This window comes from Martes martes, assembly GCF_963455335.1.
Source record: "Martes martes genome assembly, chromosome: 5".
Taxonomy (NCBI): domain Eukaryota; kingdom Metazoa; phylum Chordata; class Mammalia; order Carnivora; family Mustelidae; genus Martes; species Martes martes.
In genome coordinates, this window is record NC_137892.1 from 164,871,500 (window position 1) to 164,888,353 (window position 16,854).

General features: G+C 62.5%; 1 protein-coding gene across 1 annotated transcript in view; it reads left to right on the forward strand.

Moving 5' to 3' along the window:
- LPCAT1 (lysophosphatidylcholine acyltransferase 1) overlaps window positions 1-16,854 on the forward strand; it is a gene marked incomplete at its 5' end in the record, with an annotated part of 41,482 nt that extends 24,628 nt beyond the window's left edge. The window contains 11 exons of the mRNA XM_080804423.1: window positions 616-728; window positions 1,769-1,829; window positions 2,080-2,138; window positions 4,128-4,162; window positions 5,596-5,650; window positions 7,804-7,886; window positions 10,932-11,057; window positions 11,623-11,776; window positions 12,812-12,910; window positions 14,438-14,576; window positions 16,130-16,854. Coding sequence (XP_080660549.1) covers window positions 616-728; window positions 1,769-1,829; window positions 2,080-2,138; window positions 4,128-4,162; window positions 5,596-5,650; window positions 7,804-7,886; window positions 10,932-11,057; window positions 11,623-11,776; window positions 12,812-12,910; window positions 14,438-14,576; window positions 16,130-16,314 — 1,109 coding nt within the window. The 3' untranslated portion in view covers window positions 16,315-16,854. The remainder of the gene's footprint in view (window positions 1-615; window positions 729-1,768; window positions 1,830-2,079; window positions 2,139-4,127; window positions 4,163-5,595; window positions 5,651-7,803; window positions 7,887-10,931; window positions 11,058-11,622; window positions 11,777-12,811; window positions 12,911-14,437; window positions 14,577-16,129) is intronic.

Sequence of the window (16,854 nt, forward strand, 5' to 3'; positions counted from 1 at the left end):
ATCACTCCGGTCTTGGGCTCTGCCGCCCCGTGGCCTTCTGCGTCCACATCCGTGCCTCCTCCTCCACGCGAGGACGCTGGGCATGAGTCCGGGCTCACCCTACTCTGACACCGGGTCACCTTAACGTGACTCCATCTGCCGGCACCTGATTTCCAAAGCAAGTCACAGTCCTCAGTGCCCGGGGTCAGCACATCAGCCCGTGTCTCCGAGGGAGACGGCTCTGCCCGTGACGGGCTGGTGGGGTTTAAGCCATGCGCCTTGGGCCCTTGCGACTCTGGAGCTGTTGACCTCCCCCCAGCTCCCTCCTCTGTCCGCGCAGCGCGGGGATCAGCCTCACTGCCCTCGCTTTCTCCTGCTTTCCAGGCTGCAGACACCGGTGGTGCTACTTCCAACCTTGCAGGTTGTGGGCGTCATGCCATCGTGTGAGGGAGCCACAGTGATTTCCCTGATCCCCCGTGATCGGGCCGTGACCTGCCGCCCACCCTCAGGGACACTGCTGCCCTTGGGGTGTCCCGGGGGGCTCGCCTCTGCCCCGTGCTGTGGGCAGCCCCCCGTATCCCTCTGAACGCGGCAGAAGCCTGCGTTCCCACACCAGTGCCTCTCCTCCCCTCGCAGCTCTGATAAAGTACATCCGGCCGGTGTTCGTGTCTCGGTCCGACCAGGACTCCCGAAGGAAGACCGTGGAGGAGATCAGGAGGCGCGCGCAGTCCAATGGAAAGTGGCCACAGGTAACGCAGTGAAGCTCGAGCTGGGGGCCAGATTCATTTCGTTTCATTTGTGTTTGATGAGTGCGTGAGTTCAAGATCGGGCTGAGTGTCAGATTCTGTTGGTCCTGAAATTGTAAAATTGGGACAGACGAGGCAGGTCTCTTGTGTATCTCATGTGCCCAAAGCGTCCTTCCTAAAATGACTGCTTGGCGATCCCTGGGCCCGCAGCAGGCACGGCCTCTGGTGCACGCCCGTCCGCAAGGCGTGGCTGTTTGGCCCTGAGAACCCCGGGCCGAGCTTGTCCGTGGGAGCCCGGCTCCCGAGGGAGCGTGAGGAAGCCCTTCTGCGGGCGGCCGGGCTGCAGCCTCGCCGATGTCAGCTGTATTTCTTCGAGCCGAGCCTCGGAGGCTGGAGCACCCCGGGGCTGTCTGGGTCCCGGCTGCTCAGAGAAGGGAAGGCCCGGCTGCCGGGCACCCTCACCCGCCGGCAGCCCCCCGGGGGTCGTGACATCCAGGGTGCTCGGCTGCTGCCCCACGTCCGCAAGCAGCCGTGTGGGCTGTAGTCCCCGTGGTGAGGGGAGAGTTGAGTTTCTGTAGCGTGGCTGGAGGTCAGCGGGAACCGGAGGAATTCAGGAGTCCCGGCGGGGACGTGTTTAACCCCTGGTTCTGCGGCATTTCTGGTGGCTGGCCCAGCTGTGCCTCGGCTGTGGCCCTGGTCCCGATGCCTTCAGCGCAGGGCCGTCCGCTGAGCCCCCCTCTGTGTGTCTTTGTCCCGCTTTGCCCCTGGGGGGACCCCGCTGCGTGCTGGTGGTGTGTCCAGGCGGCGGCAGCTGGGCCTCGCGGCAGCTGCGATCAGCCCCGCGCATGCGCTTGGGAGGCGGGTGCCGGGCCCCAGGTGTTGTAGAGAACTCCCGCCCGGGGAGCACAGCCGGGCGTGCTTCCGTCGTGCGCCTAAACCGCGCTGAGAATGACGAAAATATCTCAGTGTGTCCAGAGTGCAGAAAGTAGACTATTTCTGGATGACGTTCCTTTAAAGCTGACCTTTTTTCTTCTCGTTCCAAGATAATGATTTTTCCAGAAGGAACATGTACCAACAGGACCTGCCTCATTACCTTCAAGCCTGGTATGTAATTTTCTTAAATTCTGTTTTTCCTCCTTGAGCGAGTCGGGGAGACACTCCTGGGTCCCTGCGAGCCTGTGGTTTTCCCTGACACGACTCAGCCCACACCCCCGTCGAGGAAACCTTCCGGGCACCCGGTGACCATCCACCAAGAAGGGGTGGCGGAAGAGCTCGTCTTCTCCGGGCCCAGCATGAGTCATGCAGGGAGAGGGACCCGGCGGTCGGAGTAAGACGACGCCCCTTTCCCCTGCAGGTGCCTTCATCCCGGGGGTCCCCGTGCAGCCCGTGGTTCTGCGGTACCCAAACGAACTGGTGAGTGTGTTTTCCTGGGACGACGGTGGGTTGCCTGTTGTCATGGGTCACAAAGTGGTGGCCCGTCCTCCCTGCCGACGGGTCCTGCCGAGTTGACGTGAGCCGTCCCCCCGCGTCCTCAGCAGCCTTTGCTCCCGGCCACCTGGGAAACTGCTGACACCCTGAAATCCTGGAGGCGGCGGGAGGGGAGGGAAGTGAGTGACTGTACCGAGTGAGCCTCTGCTGGTGCGTCTGAGTCCGTGGGGAGGGCGTCACCCGTTCTGTCCGAGCAAAGCGCGGGAGGGGGCGTCTGGGCCCCAGAGTGCCTGGTGGTCTCGAAAGGGCCCTGGCCCGGGGGAGGCAGGAAGGCCGGATGGAGCCTCCACGGGTTGTGGCCAGAGCCTCACCGTGGCACCCACTTCCACATCTATCAATGCAGCCGCAGCTGTCCCCGCCCCCGGGGGCCCTGTGGCCGTGCCACACGTGTCCAGCTCAGTCGGCCGCACTCCCGGCGCGGGCCCCGAGCCCCTCAGCTCCCGGTGCATCTCGCTTGGCCGCGGCCCCTCCAGGCACGTGTCTTGCACCCGCACGGGCATCGGGCTCTCCCGGCCAAGGCTCGTGTCCCTGGGCCCTGCCTGGGTGCCAGCTACCCTGGGCTGTTGACAGGACACCGAGGTGGGTTTGCTCAGTGCACCGAGCTTTCTCCCCGTCACAGCGTGTCTCTATGACGACAAAAAGGAAACTCAGCAGCCCCAGCACCGTGGGGCCTGGAGTTGCTAGTCTAGATGGCAGTGTGCTTACGTGTGACACCTGTGGGCGTGAGGGGCTGGCTTCTGGCCCTGCTTCTGGCCCAGACCCGGAGGGTCCCAGATTTACACACCAGACCCTATGCCTCCAGGTGCCGATGGCACAAAAGAGGTTCTCCAAGGGGAGAGCAGTCAGTCAGTCAGTGTCGGTCAGAACCCGTCCCCACATGAACTGACAGATAAGAGGCTTCTGACCGAGCGTCCCTGAAACTCAGAAGAGCCGCGCTCGTTTGCCAGTGTCTGGCAAGAAGAGAATCATCGGCGGGTGGAATTCTAGATTTTTTTTTTTTTAAGCCTGTTTCATGGGCTTATTCTCAGCAAATTGCCTTTACTGGGTTCTTCCAGAAGCGTTCAGCTTAGTTGTCAGAGAAGCAGCATGGCCACTGTGCACCCTCAGCCCGTCGGTCTGTCGTGGACCTCAGCTGCCCAGTTTCAGGAAGGGCCTCCGCTCACAGCTTGGCGCACGGACCCGTGCGGAGGAGCAGCGGCCGAGGGCAGGGTGGGGGCCGGGGCATCCCCTGCGGTGGGCAGCTTTTCAGGAGCCCATGGGAAGCCGGCAGGTGGGTGTCAGGACTTCAGAAGGAAGAAGGTCACTTGGGGGACCAGAGTCAGGGTAGAAACAGGGTGTGTGTCCTCTAATGTCCCCAGCTAGGTGTCCGATGCGGCTGAGACTGAGGTGGGGGCCGTTTGGGCACGCTCAGTGCTCCCCCCCCAGGCCTGGGCTCATCTGCTGGGCGTCTCTGGCCCCGAGTGGAGGCCGGGGCCTTGGGGGTCCACGGGCGTGTGGGTTGGAATGAGCCTCACGTGGCGGGTGATGGTGATGGCGGGCAGTGGTCACTGGGACTGCTCGCCCAAAGCAGGTTCCTGGGCTGTGAACTGACGCCGGCAGGGGCACCTTAAACACAGGGGAGGCTGGAAAGCGGAACCGGGGCGGCAGCTCAGGCAGACGTCAGAGCTGCCGACCTTGGACCCGTGAGAGGAGAGGAGTGTGTCTGGGTGGCCAGGAGGCGATGGGCACCCACCGGCTCCCCTGTTCCATAGTGGACTTGGGAAGAAGAAAGGTACCGGCATCTCTGGGGTCAGAGGTGGGCCAGGTCGAGGGCCAGGACAGACGGCGGGCACACCACGGAAGGAAGGGCTCACGTCGGGACTCCAGGTCCCTGATGTCCAGCTGTGATGTGTTTTGCTCCTTTCTTGCCCCCAGGACACCATCACGTGGACGTGGCAAGGACCCGGCGCGTAAGTCAGACCCTGGTGCCGTCTCGTGTGTCCTGTCCTGCGGGAAAGCACAGGGGCCACTCAAGTCGCTGCCCTGCTTGCTGGTCACTTTGGCAAATGTGGAAGCTCTGAACACAGGACCCGCTGGTGCTGGATGGTAGCAGTTAGATCCCGCCTGCTGCGAAAACTAAGTGTGCAGACCTGGCCTGTTCGCACACTCCTGGGTTCCAGGACCTAAGTTAATGGTCTCCCCCTCCAGGGGAAGGCGACTTGGAGTGCTCTTTCCTTCGCACGTGTGCCTGTTGGCTCAGTGGCCACCATCCCACCCGCGTGCCGCAGCTCCTAGAATAAACAAAAGGGGAGCTGCAGGGACGGCCCTTCTCTTGAACGGGGGCACAGGGAGGCACGGGGTTCTAGGACAGCCTCCGTGCTACCAGTATGTGACCTGGCACAGCGGAAGGGTGGGTGGGGGGGCCGGGCAGAGCCCTCCCAAGGCCCCGGGCGAGGCGTCTGGAACGGGTGCTGAGGGTGGGGGCGGGGGTGCCCCAAGAGGCAGCATTTGCGGCCCATAGCGTTAGCATTGCTGAGGCCAGAGTGTGGAGGGTGGATGGTGAGAAGCAAGGGGGCGTCTGGGAGAAAGGTGTGAAGGGGCTCCTTCGGGCCCTGGTGGCCAGGCTTGGGGCTGACCGTGATGGGCAGAGGTCGGGTGTATAGAGAGGGAGTTCGGAGCACAGTTGCCTGCTGTGGAGAGGAGCCGTGCCCGAGGACGAGAGGCTCCAGATGGCTCCCCATTTCCAACTTCTATAGAGAAAACGGTGGTGATGCCAGTTCTGAGGTCCGGAGCTTGGGGGCCGACCTTGCAGATGGCACGACTTAGGACCTGTCGAGTCTGCGTGGCCTAGGGACAGCCAGGTCCGGGACAGTGTCACGTAGACAAGGTTTCCTGAGCCGGAGGACACACGTGGGGAATGGGCACCTGCGGGACAAAGGAGAGCCACAGGCGCGGGTGCGTCTGGTGGGGGCAGTGAGGAACCCCGTTTGAGAAGGGTAGCCCCGTCCTCATCACAGTGTTGTGAGGCTTGGCCTTGGCCTGAAGGGGGGCGCAGCGTGCCCCGAACAAGGTAGCTGCCCTGCAGGGGCCGGGCATTGGCAGAGTTCACCCCAGAATTGAAGTCTTTTTTTTTTTTTAAGTTTTTTTTTTTTTTTTTTTTTTTGACAGGCAGAGATCACAAGTAGGCAGAGCGGCAGGCAGGGAGAGAGAGGGGGAAGCAGTCTCCCCGCTGAGCAGAGAGCCCGACACGGGGCTCGATCCCAGGACCCTGAGATCATGACCTGAGCTGAAGGCAGAGGCTTAACCCACTGAGCCACCCAGGCACCCCCAGAATTGAAGTCATTTAATTAAAAGACATTGAATCTTTTAACCAAAGCTGTAAATCTTTTTGTTCATTTTTCAGGTTGGAGACCCTGTGGCTCACACTGTGTCAGTTTCACAATCGTGTGGAAATCGAGGTTTGTACAGATGCGTGTTCAACAGCCTTACGCGCGGGCTTGCGAAGGTCCAGCGTCAGAGTCCAGATGAGCGCGCTGCGGGGTTGCGTCGGGGTGTGTGTAGCTGGAGTGTCGCGTAGTGTGAGGTCACAGCCGGCGCGAGGCGGCCTCTGGTGTGGTCTGTGCAGAGTGCGGGGGAGACCGAGCCGGTGATGCGTTGTTCCACCGTCGGCTCTGGTGGATCCAGGGTTAGCTGGGGTCTGCAGGGGACGTGGCCTGTGGTCCGAGCAGATACAGTGTTACTCAGCCCTTCTTCCTGAGGACGGTCCGGCCTCGTTCCCTCCGACACAGACTTGCGTTGTCCCCGCGGAGACAGTGTTGCGTTGGACGAAGACAACGTGACCTTTGTTACCTGCGCGGACGTGAGGGTTCCCCAGCGGGTTCAGCGTCACGGTGGCGTCTCTAGAGATAAGGGTGTCGGTGTCTGCCCAGGCACGAGTCGGCAGCGTCACGTCGCTGTCTGCACAGGTCCGGTGTTGTACGGCCCCGGCCTGCTCCGAGGTCTTCCCGCTTCTCTTTGCTCCTCAGACACCCCTCCCTGGGCCTTTTCACCGGCCACGTCGTGTCTCCTGCAGGACTTTGCCAGAATCAGGTTCTTAAACATCGACAAGGAAGTTAGACTCTTCTTTTATCGTGGCTAACGGAGCCCAGCGGTGTTTAACATTGGCACACATGCAGTGAGTTACGTTCGTGGCATTTTTACTCGATACTCTGACTGCTGGATCGCAGAGATCATACAGATCTGTCATCCTGTCGGTCTCGGCTTGATCCGTGGGCAGATCCCACAGCCTGCCTGCCCGGGAGGTCCCCGGCCACGACACCCCTTCTCTCAGCTCCGTCCAGTAGCCGCATTCGTGCAGCCTGTACGTTTTATCCAAGTGGGTGAGGAGTCGAGTTTCTTTTCTTAAAAGGGGAATCACTGGCTACCCTGCCCCCGACAGGGGAGTCCAAATGCAATGGAAAGGGTTTCATGAGGCAGTTTGCTGCCTTCTGATGAAAGTTGCAGAGTTGCGCTGAATTTACAAGTGAGCCTAGATTTCAGCCAGCTTCAGGGTTTTTCAGTATAGCAGAAGCTACTTAATTACAACACGCTGAGCAGAAAGGTGCCTGGCCCGAGTCCACGGGGGGCTGGCCGTCCGCCAGGACATCATGTGTGGCTGCTTCCTGGCCTCCCGTGTGTGTTTCTCTATTTCAGGCCTCCTTTCCAGTTTTCAGAGCTCTTTATTTTTCCTAAAGATTTTATGTACTTATTTGTGAGAGAGAGAGCACTAGCGGGGTGAGCAGCAGAGGGAGAAACGGGCTGTCCGCGGAGCAGGGAGCCCGATGCGGGGCTCCATCCCGGGACCCTGAGACCGTGACCTGAGCCGAAGGCAGACGCTTGACTGAGCCCCCGGGCGTCTCCACCGTTTTCAGAGTTTAAAGGCAGCTCTGAATTTTTGAACTTGCACTAAGTGTCTCCCCTCGTGCTGTGCTCACAGGGGTCTGTGAGCGGGTGAACGGGGTGGACGGCTGGTAGCGCGGCGAGAGCCGGCGAGGCTGCAGGGCGCCCCGCGGGGTTGGATGTCTGTGGAGCGTGTGCTGGGGGATGGGCTGAGCGTCTGCAGGAAGGAAGAGGCGCTCGGGCATGTCTCCTCTCTGCCCAGCAGAGTCGGCACGGGGCGGGGGACTTACTGACGGTGCCGAGTAAGTGTCACTCGAGCAAGACGCACGTTCGCGGGGCAGTTTGTGGTCCTCTCAAGAGGCAGGGGACACCAGATCTCGTCGTCTGTCTTCCACATGGACGCAGTGTGTTGCGATCCCCCAGCACAAGCAGAGCCTTCTGGAGAGGGGAGCGAACCCGGAGTCCTTTTGAGTCCGAAGGGGGCTTCCGTGTGGCGTTAGAACCGAGTGCGCACGCGTGAGCTTCTGTCCCTGGGGCAGGCGCCCCGCGGCAGCGTGGTCGTGTTCGCAGGCGGGGACGCGCGCGTCTGGGTGCGGGCGCCCGTGCACCGTGACCGCCGGGAAGGCGGATCTCACAGAAGCTGCCTCGACCGGCCGTCCTCGCGTCCGACCCGTAGGTGCGCCGGGGCGGCTGCCGCTGTGCTCCGGAGTAACGCAGCCTTCTCTGTGCTCAGTTCCTGCCTGTGTACAGCCCGTCGGAGGAGGAGAAGAAGGACCCCGCGCTGTTCGCCAGCAACGTGCGGCGCGTCATGGCCGAGTGAGTGCGCCCCTTCCCGCGGCTCAGAGCCCGTGTCCGCGGCGTCCCCGGGGAGCCCTCGGAGCGTTAGGGAGCCGTTCACCGGCCCGTTCCCCCTTAGCCTGGCCCAGACGCGCTCAGTAGCCCTCCGAGAGCGGGTCTGGGCGGAAGTAAGTGCCGACGGCGCGTGGGCCCGAGGCTGTGTCGGCTGCCCGCTCCCCGGTCCCTGCTGTGTCGCGCACCGGGTCTGCGTCTTTGGGGCTCACCTCGCTCAGTTTCACCTGCGTGGGTCGGAACCAGCCGCCACAGGGCCGGGTGTGTGCGCCCTGGGGAGGCAGGCGGCACGCGGCGGCCCGCGAGCTCTCCTTCCCGGCTTCGCGTGCCCGGGCGCGGTCGGCGGGGCCTCTCTCCGGCTCCCCGCGTGCGGCGCGGCAACTACGCGGCGCGTCTCCCGGGATGAGGCCGCTCGCTCCACAGGTGAGCCGTTGCCAAGTCTCTCGCTTCCCGAGTCCACACCGCCCCAGCTGTCTTGGATGAGGGGACGTCCGCCCGCGGCCCGCGCAGCCTCGCCCGCCGTGTCCCGGCCTCTCTCTCCCCCGCTCCCGGGCAGCAGGGGCCGCCTCTGCTTTGGGCCACCGCGGTGCTGGGAGGGGGTCTCGGGGTCTCAGCGGCTCCGCGGGCGTCCTCCGTGGCAGGCTCGTGTGGCTCTGGAGGGGTTTTCCCGGGGCCGTGGCCAAGCAGTTGTGACCGAGGTGGGAGGTAAGCCCCCTGCCCCCACCGTGTGCGCATTAGAGCCCCCGCGCTCCGGTGTTCTGTGCGGCCTTACGAGGCCGAGTCACAGGCTCAGCGTGCGGGCGTGAGAGCTCCGCGGGGTGGGCAGCCTCGGTCCGCATGGCCCCTCGGGAAGGTCGGTGCTGGGGACACAGGCCTGTGGGACGCTCCCAGCCTCCTTGGGTGCCCACTCGCTCGACTTCACCGCCCGCTCGCTCTGAGAACCCCACACTGGGATGGGGGGGCGGTTGGCCATCAGGATGCCCTTGACTCTCAGTTCGGGGGAAGCCAGGGTGTTCGACCCGTCGACAAGGATATCGTCTCCACAGAGTCGAAGGCTTGACAGGTTGGGGTAAACTTGTTCAGTTGTTCAGATAAATTAGCAAATGACGTTTCACAGTGATTATGTCACAGACGCTCTGCTTGTGGAGGGGAAGCACCCCACATCGAATGGAAAAGGGCGCATGGGCCGTAGGGCAGCCCCGGGCCCCACAGCCGTGGGAGAACCCAGAAATGTGGAAGCGGGTTGTCGCCTTCCTGGTCCTCAGATCCACCGAGAACAGCCTGGGACCCGCTGAGCATCGCCGGCAGCCCCCCACGCACCTCCCCCCACCTCCTCATGGGATGACCCGAGGCGTTCCTGGTCATCCTGGCTTCCGTCCCCACACGATGATACCTCAGTTTGCCGAGTGGGACTGGACTAGCCGTGGAAGGACTTCAAAGCCCGTGTCCTAGCCACAGTGGCACAGTGTCATTGTAGCATGGCGATGATTAAAAGCCCATTCAGTTATGGGGGACGGCGCTTAGTTTTAAATACTTGGCAAGTGTTCTACCGTTGTGTTTCCTATAATAGAAGAAGCTCATTTTTCCTGAAATCTGATGCCGTTCTTTAGAAGGGCTGAGCTCTGACTTGGGGACACCGCCAGCCCCGATGACGGTGACCCCCGTCACCTGTAAGATGAGTTGCGCTTCCGAATGAGACAGCCGGTGGCGTGGTGCCCTCCAAGGCGCCTGCTGCACGCTTGCTTCCTAGCAGGGTGGAGACCACAGTGATGGCTGACCTCTTGGGGCGCCCCAGGCTCTACATAAGTGGACTTTGGGGTCCACTCGTGAGCGCTCATGCTTAGTACCAGATGTGAACTTGAAACGCTGTCTTCCTGGGCAGGTCAGCATTCAGAGTACTCACTGCCCAGTGCTCCCGTCACAGGCGTCTGTAGGGCAGGGTGCTTTTGTGGGCGTGCGTGAGAGCTCTGGTCCCACAGGGCTCCGGGGCAAGTGCCTGGGCTAGAGCCCCTGCTGGGGCCCCTGTCACCCCCCCCCACCGGCCCCAGGTTCTTCTGTCCGGCCCGGGCCCCACCCAGATTGCCCTCTTGGGGAGGGACACGTGGGAGTGGACAGGGGAGATGGCTCTTCCTGTCTGTGGACAGCTTGGGGAGATGAAGTCTGTCCTCCTCCACACGTCCAGACCCAGGGGAAGTTTTCCGGGTGTCCCTCCCACAAGGCCTTCCCAGCTTTAGCTCGCGGGACCCAGGCTGTGGCGAGGGCTTCTGCCGTCTCCTGGGGCTCGCTCTGCCGAGTGGCTGGGGACGGCCTTGCTGCGTCCGCAGGATCCGAAGGGACAGAGTGCTCCCCACGGCCGCACGGCAGGCCCCCAGCCCAGGCTCGAGAACGGCTCACCGGCTCGGCAGACATCTTCACACTCGAGTGCTTTAGTCTGGTTTTTCAAAGTTGCAAATGTCGGCGTCGTTCTGATGCTGGACGGCTCCGCCCGCTCCCCGGAGCCTTCGGTGCCCCGGGCGCCGCAGACTCACCGGGGCTTCCCGGAGCAGAGCTGCTGCGCTCCGGCTGCGGCCCCGCGCGGCCGTCGCGCGCTCTCGGGAAGCCTGCTCTTCCCACGGTCTGCACGTCCGCCCTGGACACCACCTGTGTTCCTAGCAATTTGTTCTTCTTGTTTAACTAAAACAAGTTTTGCAGAGACACCAAATTAGTGCACAGACACCTCAGCAAAAGCATGACTTGCAGACAAGCCTTGCGGGCCCCCGAGGGAGGGGTGGCGGACCCCAGCTGCACGTCCTTGCGCACCAGCCACAGTGCGCCTCGGGCGCAGGGGTCTCGGTGGGACGTGGGGCGGGCGCCACTGCCGCACAGACCTGGTCTGGAGCCCCGAGGGGTGGGACCGGGGAAGGGGGGCCCCTGGTCCTTCGATGCGCTCGCTGTCCTGTGGTCGCCCTGGGCCGCCCTCCCCGCTCTGCTGCCCTGGGGCTGCTTTACCGTGGTGCCCTCCCCTCTTCGCAGGGCCCTGGGCATCTCCGTAACCGACTACACGTTTGAGGACTGCCAGCTGGCCCTGGCGGAGGGACAGCTCCGGCTTCCCGCGGACACTTGCCTTCTCGAATTCGCCAGGCTGGTGAGGCGCCTGGGGTGAGTGCGGTGCCTTTTTTTCCTCGAGCCCCTCCCTCGCACGCGGTGGCTTATCGGGCAGCACTAGTGGGGCTCGCTCAGGAACGGGGAGAGTGCTGAGGAGCACTGCTGAGATGCTTCTTCTGAGACAGGAGGCTTCCGGAAACTTCTAGGAGGCCCTCCCTCCCCTGCCGTTGTTGGTGACCAAGCTGGAGGTCGCCGAGGGTGCTGAGGGTCGGCTGGGCCTTCAGGCAGTTGGAAGTGCTTGCGCTCAGGGTTTGCGGGCGCTTTCCCAGTATCGGCTTCAGGCCGCCTCGAGGTGTCTCGAAACCCTCAGGGCTCAGCACGGGGCTCCCCGTGGACGGTCCCACCCACCTGCCCGAGAGGGCCCGTCCCTCTCGCGGAGACGCTGAGGCGGGATCCGTGCTGTGCCTTCCAACTGTTAGGACACCTTCTGTTGAAAACGACCCCGCTGCCCGTTGTAGAAGTAATTTTAATGTTTTGTTGAGTCTTGTTACGGTAAACGTCCTGTTTTTCGGCATTCTGTAATTTTAATGAAAAAATCTTTTCCTTTTTTTGTGTGTAGGTTAAAGCCAGAAACGCTTGAGAAAGATCTGGATAGATATTCAGAAAGCGCCAGGATGCAGAGGGGAGGACGGGTGGGCCTCCCCGAGTTCGCAGAGTACCTGGGCATCCCGGTCTCGGACGCACTGGAGGACATGTTCTCCCTGTTTGATGAGGTGGGGCCGGGGCCCTGGAGGGGTCTCATGGCAAAACCTCCAGCTTCCCAACATGTACTGTTTTAGTTAGAAGCGTTGCCTGGGGATTTGGAAGTAGAGGGGGAACGGCCCCTCCTTGCCCCGACCAGCCCACCCTGTCGCTTGGATGTTTTCTCCCGTGGTTTGAAATGTACATAGAAGTTTGTCATTTAAGTTAACGTTTGCTGATAAACCTGTAGTTTGGGGTTTTAAATGGGATCTCTAAAAAGCCTAAAAATATCAAACCATGTCCCCTCCTCCAGAAATCCAGAATTTCTGGATGGGGGGGCCTCTCTCCTGACGATCGGCACGCAGGGTCACCCTCAGCCTTCCCCACAGTGCGTGAGGACTGTCCCCGTGCAGCACTCCATCCGGTCACCCGTCGTGTCTGGACCGGGGGTCCGTGTTTGCCAGTACGGCCCTGGACACGGGTGGCCTTTCAGGGCCTGGGTGGTGGGAGACAGCACGCCGGGAGCCCCCCTCCACCTCTGTGCCGGCCCCGGCTCGTCCCACTCCCTGCAGCGGCCCGCTCGTTGGAAGCAGCCTGTCCCATGGTGACCCCAGGGTCCCTGAGGACCTGCCGCGTGGCGCTCAGTGAGTGTGCAGTGGGCCAGGCGCCAGGTGTTCCCCGCATCGCGGCTGGGGGCTCGCCGTCCTGCAGGCTCGCCGCTCTGCCACAGGCCACTAGGTCCTCAGAGCACAAGTGTGGAGCACAAGTGTGCCGCTTGCCGTGTGCGGCTGTTTTCCTCGAAGGAAAACCTTAGCAAGTGGCGGCCATCGTGTGGCACGAACTTTCTTAAGCTCCATGTGCCGGACTCGCAGGCTCTGGAACTTGATCACAGTGGCCTAAAGAGGGTGTGTGGTGGGGCCCCCTCGAGAAAGCCAGTGGGTTGTGAATGTTCTTCCAAAAGTACTTGTTCGGTGGAGGCAGATAAGATCCGGTGTCAGTGTTCAAGCCCGGCTCCCCGACCCGCGGGAGGGGCCCGGCGCTCCCCTGAGGGCATGTCTCGTCCCCAGAGCGGAGAAGGCAGGATGGACCCTCGGGAGTACGTGGTCGCTCTGTCTGTCGTCTGCCGGCCTGCCCGGACTCTGGACACCATCCAGCTGGCATTCAAGGCAAGTGTGGCGTTTACGGGAGTTTAGCTTGTAGGGACAGTGAGACGCGGGTCACATCAGGCCTGTGCTACATTCTCGCAGCACCTTCCTTCTCACAGGACTTCCCCTGTGCCTGACCGCCGTTTTCACGGAAGCTCGTCTCTGCCATTGTTTGTACAAATGCCCCCCAAACCTCCGCAAAAACATTTCTGCCTGCGGTCTGTACCCCACACTCTTAAGAAGGGCACGGGGTCTGGTCTTCGTGAGTTCCAGCAGGCCTGGACAGGGCTGGCGGGTGCCCCACGCCCAGCGCCGTAACATAGCCATCCTGGGCGGGCCCCCACCTCTCAGGTCCCCCAGCGCGACCTCTTCATCAGCCCACTGACTTAGGGTGCGAAGGAGCTGCCTGTCCAGAGCCCAGCCATTCACCGCTGCTGCAGGGCGTGTGGGAGTCTCAGAGACACTCATATTGGGGTCCCTGCTCACCTACGGATTCTCCTGGTTCACCAGGACACCGTCAACTAGGATAGCACCAGGCTGGCTTTACTCACCCAGAAACAGTTCTGTCAGGGTCTCAGAATGGGTAGCTCTTACAGGTGCAACTCCCAGTAGCCAGATTCACGAGACCCTGATGTATAAGCCAGGCGGCTGCTTACCTTTCACTGCTTGGAGAATCCAAGACCCGAGCAGACCCTCCCCAGGGCATCGCTGGGAAACCCCCTTGATGCACGGCACCTTCTGTGGATCACACCGTGAGAATTAACTGGGTGACTCTGATACTTGGTGGCTCCCGTCTAGAAAGACCTGACCTGCCTCCTCCAGCCCGAGCAGGCTGGCTCTGAGGGCCCTGGGCCTGCGCCTGGCTTATGGCCACTCTGCGGCTCCTGCCTCCAGCACAGCCCGTTCTGATGGACGTCACCCGGCAGCCTGCCGTCAGCTTGCAGGGTCTGGTGTGGGAACAGCGGCCAGGCTCCACTCGTCTCTCCCAACTCGGAGCAGGCCATTTTCCGGGCAGCGTCTGCCGAAGCTCCCGCTGGAGGGGCAGGCTCACCCGGCTGCAGAAGGGGGGGTGGACGGGGAGAAGGTGACCCCCCCCAAGCCTGCGTTGCTGGGCCTGCCCGACGGGGCGGACAGCCTCTTCCTGCAGGACTGAGGCTCACGGCACACACCAACCCTCCAGGGCCTTGCTCTCGGTCACTCTTCGCTGGGTCCGTGGGCCAGCCACGTCCTGAAGGCCAAGGAAGGTGGTGGCTCGTTCGTGTCGTTGAGCAAAAGCCCACGAGTACCCACATGTGCCAGCCAGCCCAGGGTGCGGGCTCGGTCCCTGACCCCGGGAACACACGCCGCTGCCTGGGGCGCCCTCTAGTGGGAGCGTGGGGCGTGCGCTCAGAGCTCCGTGCCCCGTGGGGATCCGTGTGTTGGCGGAGTCCTGGCTCTTCCCAGCCGGTGGGGTCAGGCCTACACGAGTGCTGGGAACCCCTTGAGCAGAAGCAGCGAGATGCCTGCATGGTTGGGGGGTTATGGGGTGATGCCAGCCTCTGCCCGCAGATGTATGGGTCACAGGACGGCGACATCGATGAGGACGCCCTGTCCAGCATCCTCAAGACTGCCCTAGGGGTGGCAGAGCTCAGCGTGACCAACCTCTTCCAGGCCATTGACCAGGAGGGGACGGGGCGGATCACATTTGGTGAGTGGCCCCGGGGGCAGGGGGAGGAGGGGCCCAGTGTGCAGGGGTGTGCCTGGAGGTGGGGCACGGGGACACAGTGGGAGCGACGCCCATGCGTGCTCACCGGGACCATGCTGTCCTGTGCAACATGGAATTCCCAGAAGGAGGAGTCTCCCCCAGGCCTGGCAGGGGCAGGTTAGGGGGTCTGCAGTCTGAGTTGTACGGGGGATGGATAGAGCCACAGCCAAAGCCCATGCGGGGAGCCCCAGATCCGTGCCATCCCCAGGGGCTGCAGGCGGCGTGGGCGGAGGCCAGCCCGTGACAGCCCACAGGGGTCCACGGTCTCGGTCCCCCGTGGAAGCAAGAGCCTGCCCCTCGGGGCCACCTGCTGCTGGCGTGTCCTCGTGGGCTGGGGGGCGGGGGGGCTCATCGCTTTTAGCCGCGCAAATTGGGACAGCTAAGGTCCTCGGGGACTCAGACCTGAAACCCACTTGTAGGCTGAGGGAAAGGGGTCTGGGGCAGTTGGATCCCCGGAAGGCAGCCCCGCTCAGCAGCCCGCTGGTGCGCACATTTAGAAATGAATATATTCTCGCTAAAAAAGAGGAGACATTTGCTCAGGAAAGGTCACGGTTCATGTCTTGTTTGGACGTGTTTTTAAAATTGCAACCAAATGTCAGACGCGGGTGTGTGTGTTGATTTAGAGCGTGTGTGTGTGTGTGTGTGTGTGTGTCCACCTGCATGAGGAGTGGACCGTGCGTCCCGGTGCGCTCCGGTGGTGGGCTGGGGAGGGGTCGCTCACCGTGAGCGCTGACCAGCTGCAGACGTTTCCCAGTAAGTCCTTCAGTGTCCCCCAGAGGAGTGCGGGTGGTTTTCCCTGCGGTCCGTAGTCTCCCGCAGCCAGGCCTGTGAGTGTCCCCATGCTCTTGGAGGGCACTGTCCACCCCAGGACTGGGTCCCAGGGCTGTTGGGAGAGGCACGGCCTCAGACCTGCTCAGCCCTAGTGACCGGCTCGGACAGTGGCCCTGTCTCCTGGGCGCGCGTCTGGTCTCTCCGGAGCAAGGCCGTGTCCCTCGACAGCTGTTGCCGTGTCAAGATCAGGTCCTCACGTGGACGCTTTGTCCTGTCCCCAAACCAGATCCTCTGACGAGCAGTGCCTTCCTTGCACACGGAGCACCCAGGGCACACTGCAGGGTTCCAAATCCTGCTTTCTGTAGATTTTCCCCCGAATGGGCATAGCCGAGAGCCCTGAGCAGGCCACTCTGTGATGAGCAACCGAGAGAACGGGAGGACCCTCCTGTCCCCCTCCCCTCCCCTGTCCCCTCCCCTCCCCTGTCCCCTCCCCTCTCCTGTCCCCCTCCCCTCCCCTGTCCCCTCCCCTCCCCTGTCCCCCTCCCCTTCCCTGTCCCCCTCCCCTCCCCTGTCCCCTCTTCCCCTCCTTCCTCTCTTCTGCCTCCCCCGCCCCTCTGAGGGCATGGGTTCCAGCCCCGACGGAAGGGGGCACCTGCAGGCCCAGGGACGGGGGCCCCCGAGTCCAGGTGCCTGCCCCCAGCTCACCCAGGTGCCTCTTTTTCCAGCGGATTTCTGCAGTTTTGCAGAAATGTTCCCCAACTTCGCAGAGGAGTACCTGTACCCCAAGCAGACACATTCAGACGGCAGCGCCCAGACGCCGCTCGCTCCAACCCCCAATGGCTTCTGCGCGGACTTCAGCCCCGAAAACTCGGACTTTGGAAGGAAACCTTTCCGTGAGAAGCTGGACTAGGATGGAAGGTTCCAGAGAGACGCGGCTCTGTGCGGTCCTGCCACCACCCGCCCCCACCCAGCCGAGAGCCTGCTCGCCGTGACGCGGCCAGGCGCGCTCTCCCGCGTGTGCTGTGCGTGTGCCGGCCTCGGCCCGAGTTCCGCGACACCCGGGGTCGTTCTGACCCCGGTCCTCCGCAGAGAGCCGCGTGGGGACGGGGCTGTGTGGGCCCCGGGGCGCTGTCCCTCCCGTGGCGCCAGCCATGGCCGAGTGCCCTGCACTGTCCCGGGTCACTTGCCACCGTGGTCTTTCCTGACATCCCTGTTGGAGTCTGCTTTTGGCGGCTCGCACAGGTGGACAGGCCTCCACACGCACCGCGACACGCGCGAGAAAAAGACGTGTCACGTGCATTTTGATTCCAGCACAAATCCTCTGCCAGCCTCGGGGGGTCACCGCGTGGCAGGGCCCTGTCTGATTTTTAAACATTTCTATATTTGTGAGAACTCATGAGTATTTTCTAAACTTCATTTAGATACTTCAGGAAACATTCAACGTTTTTTT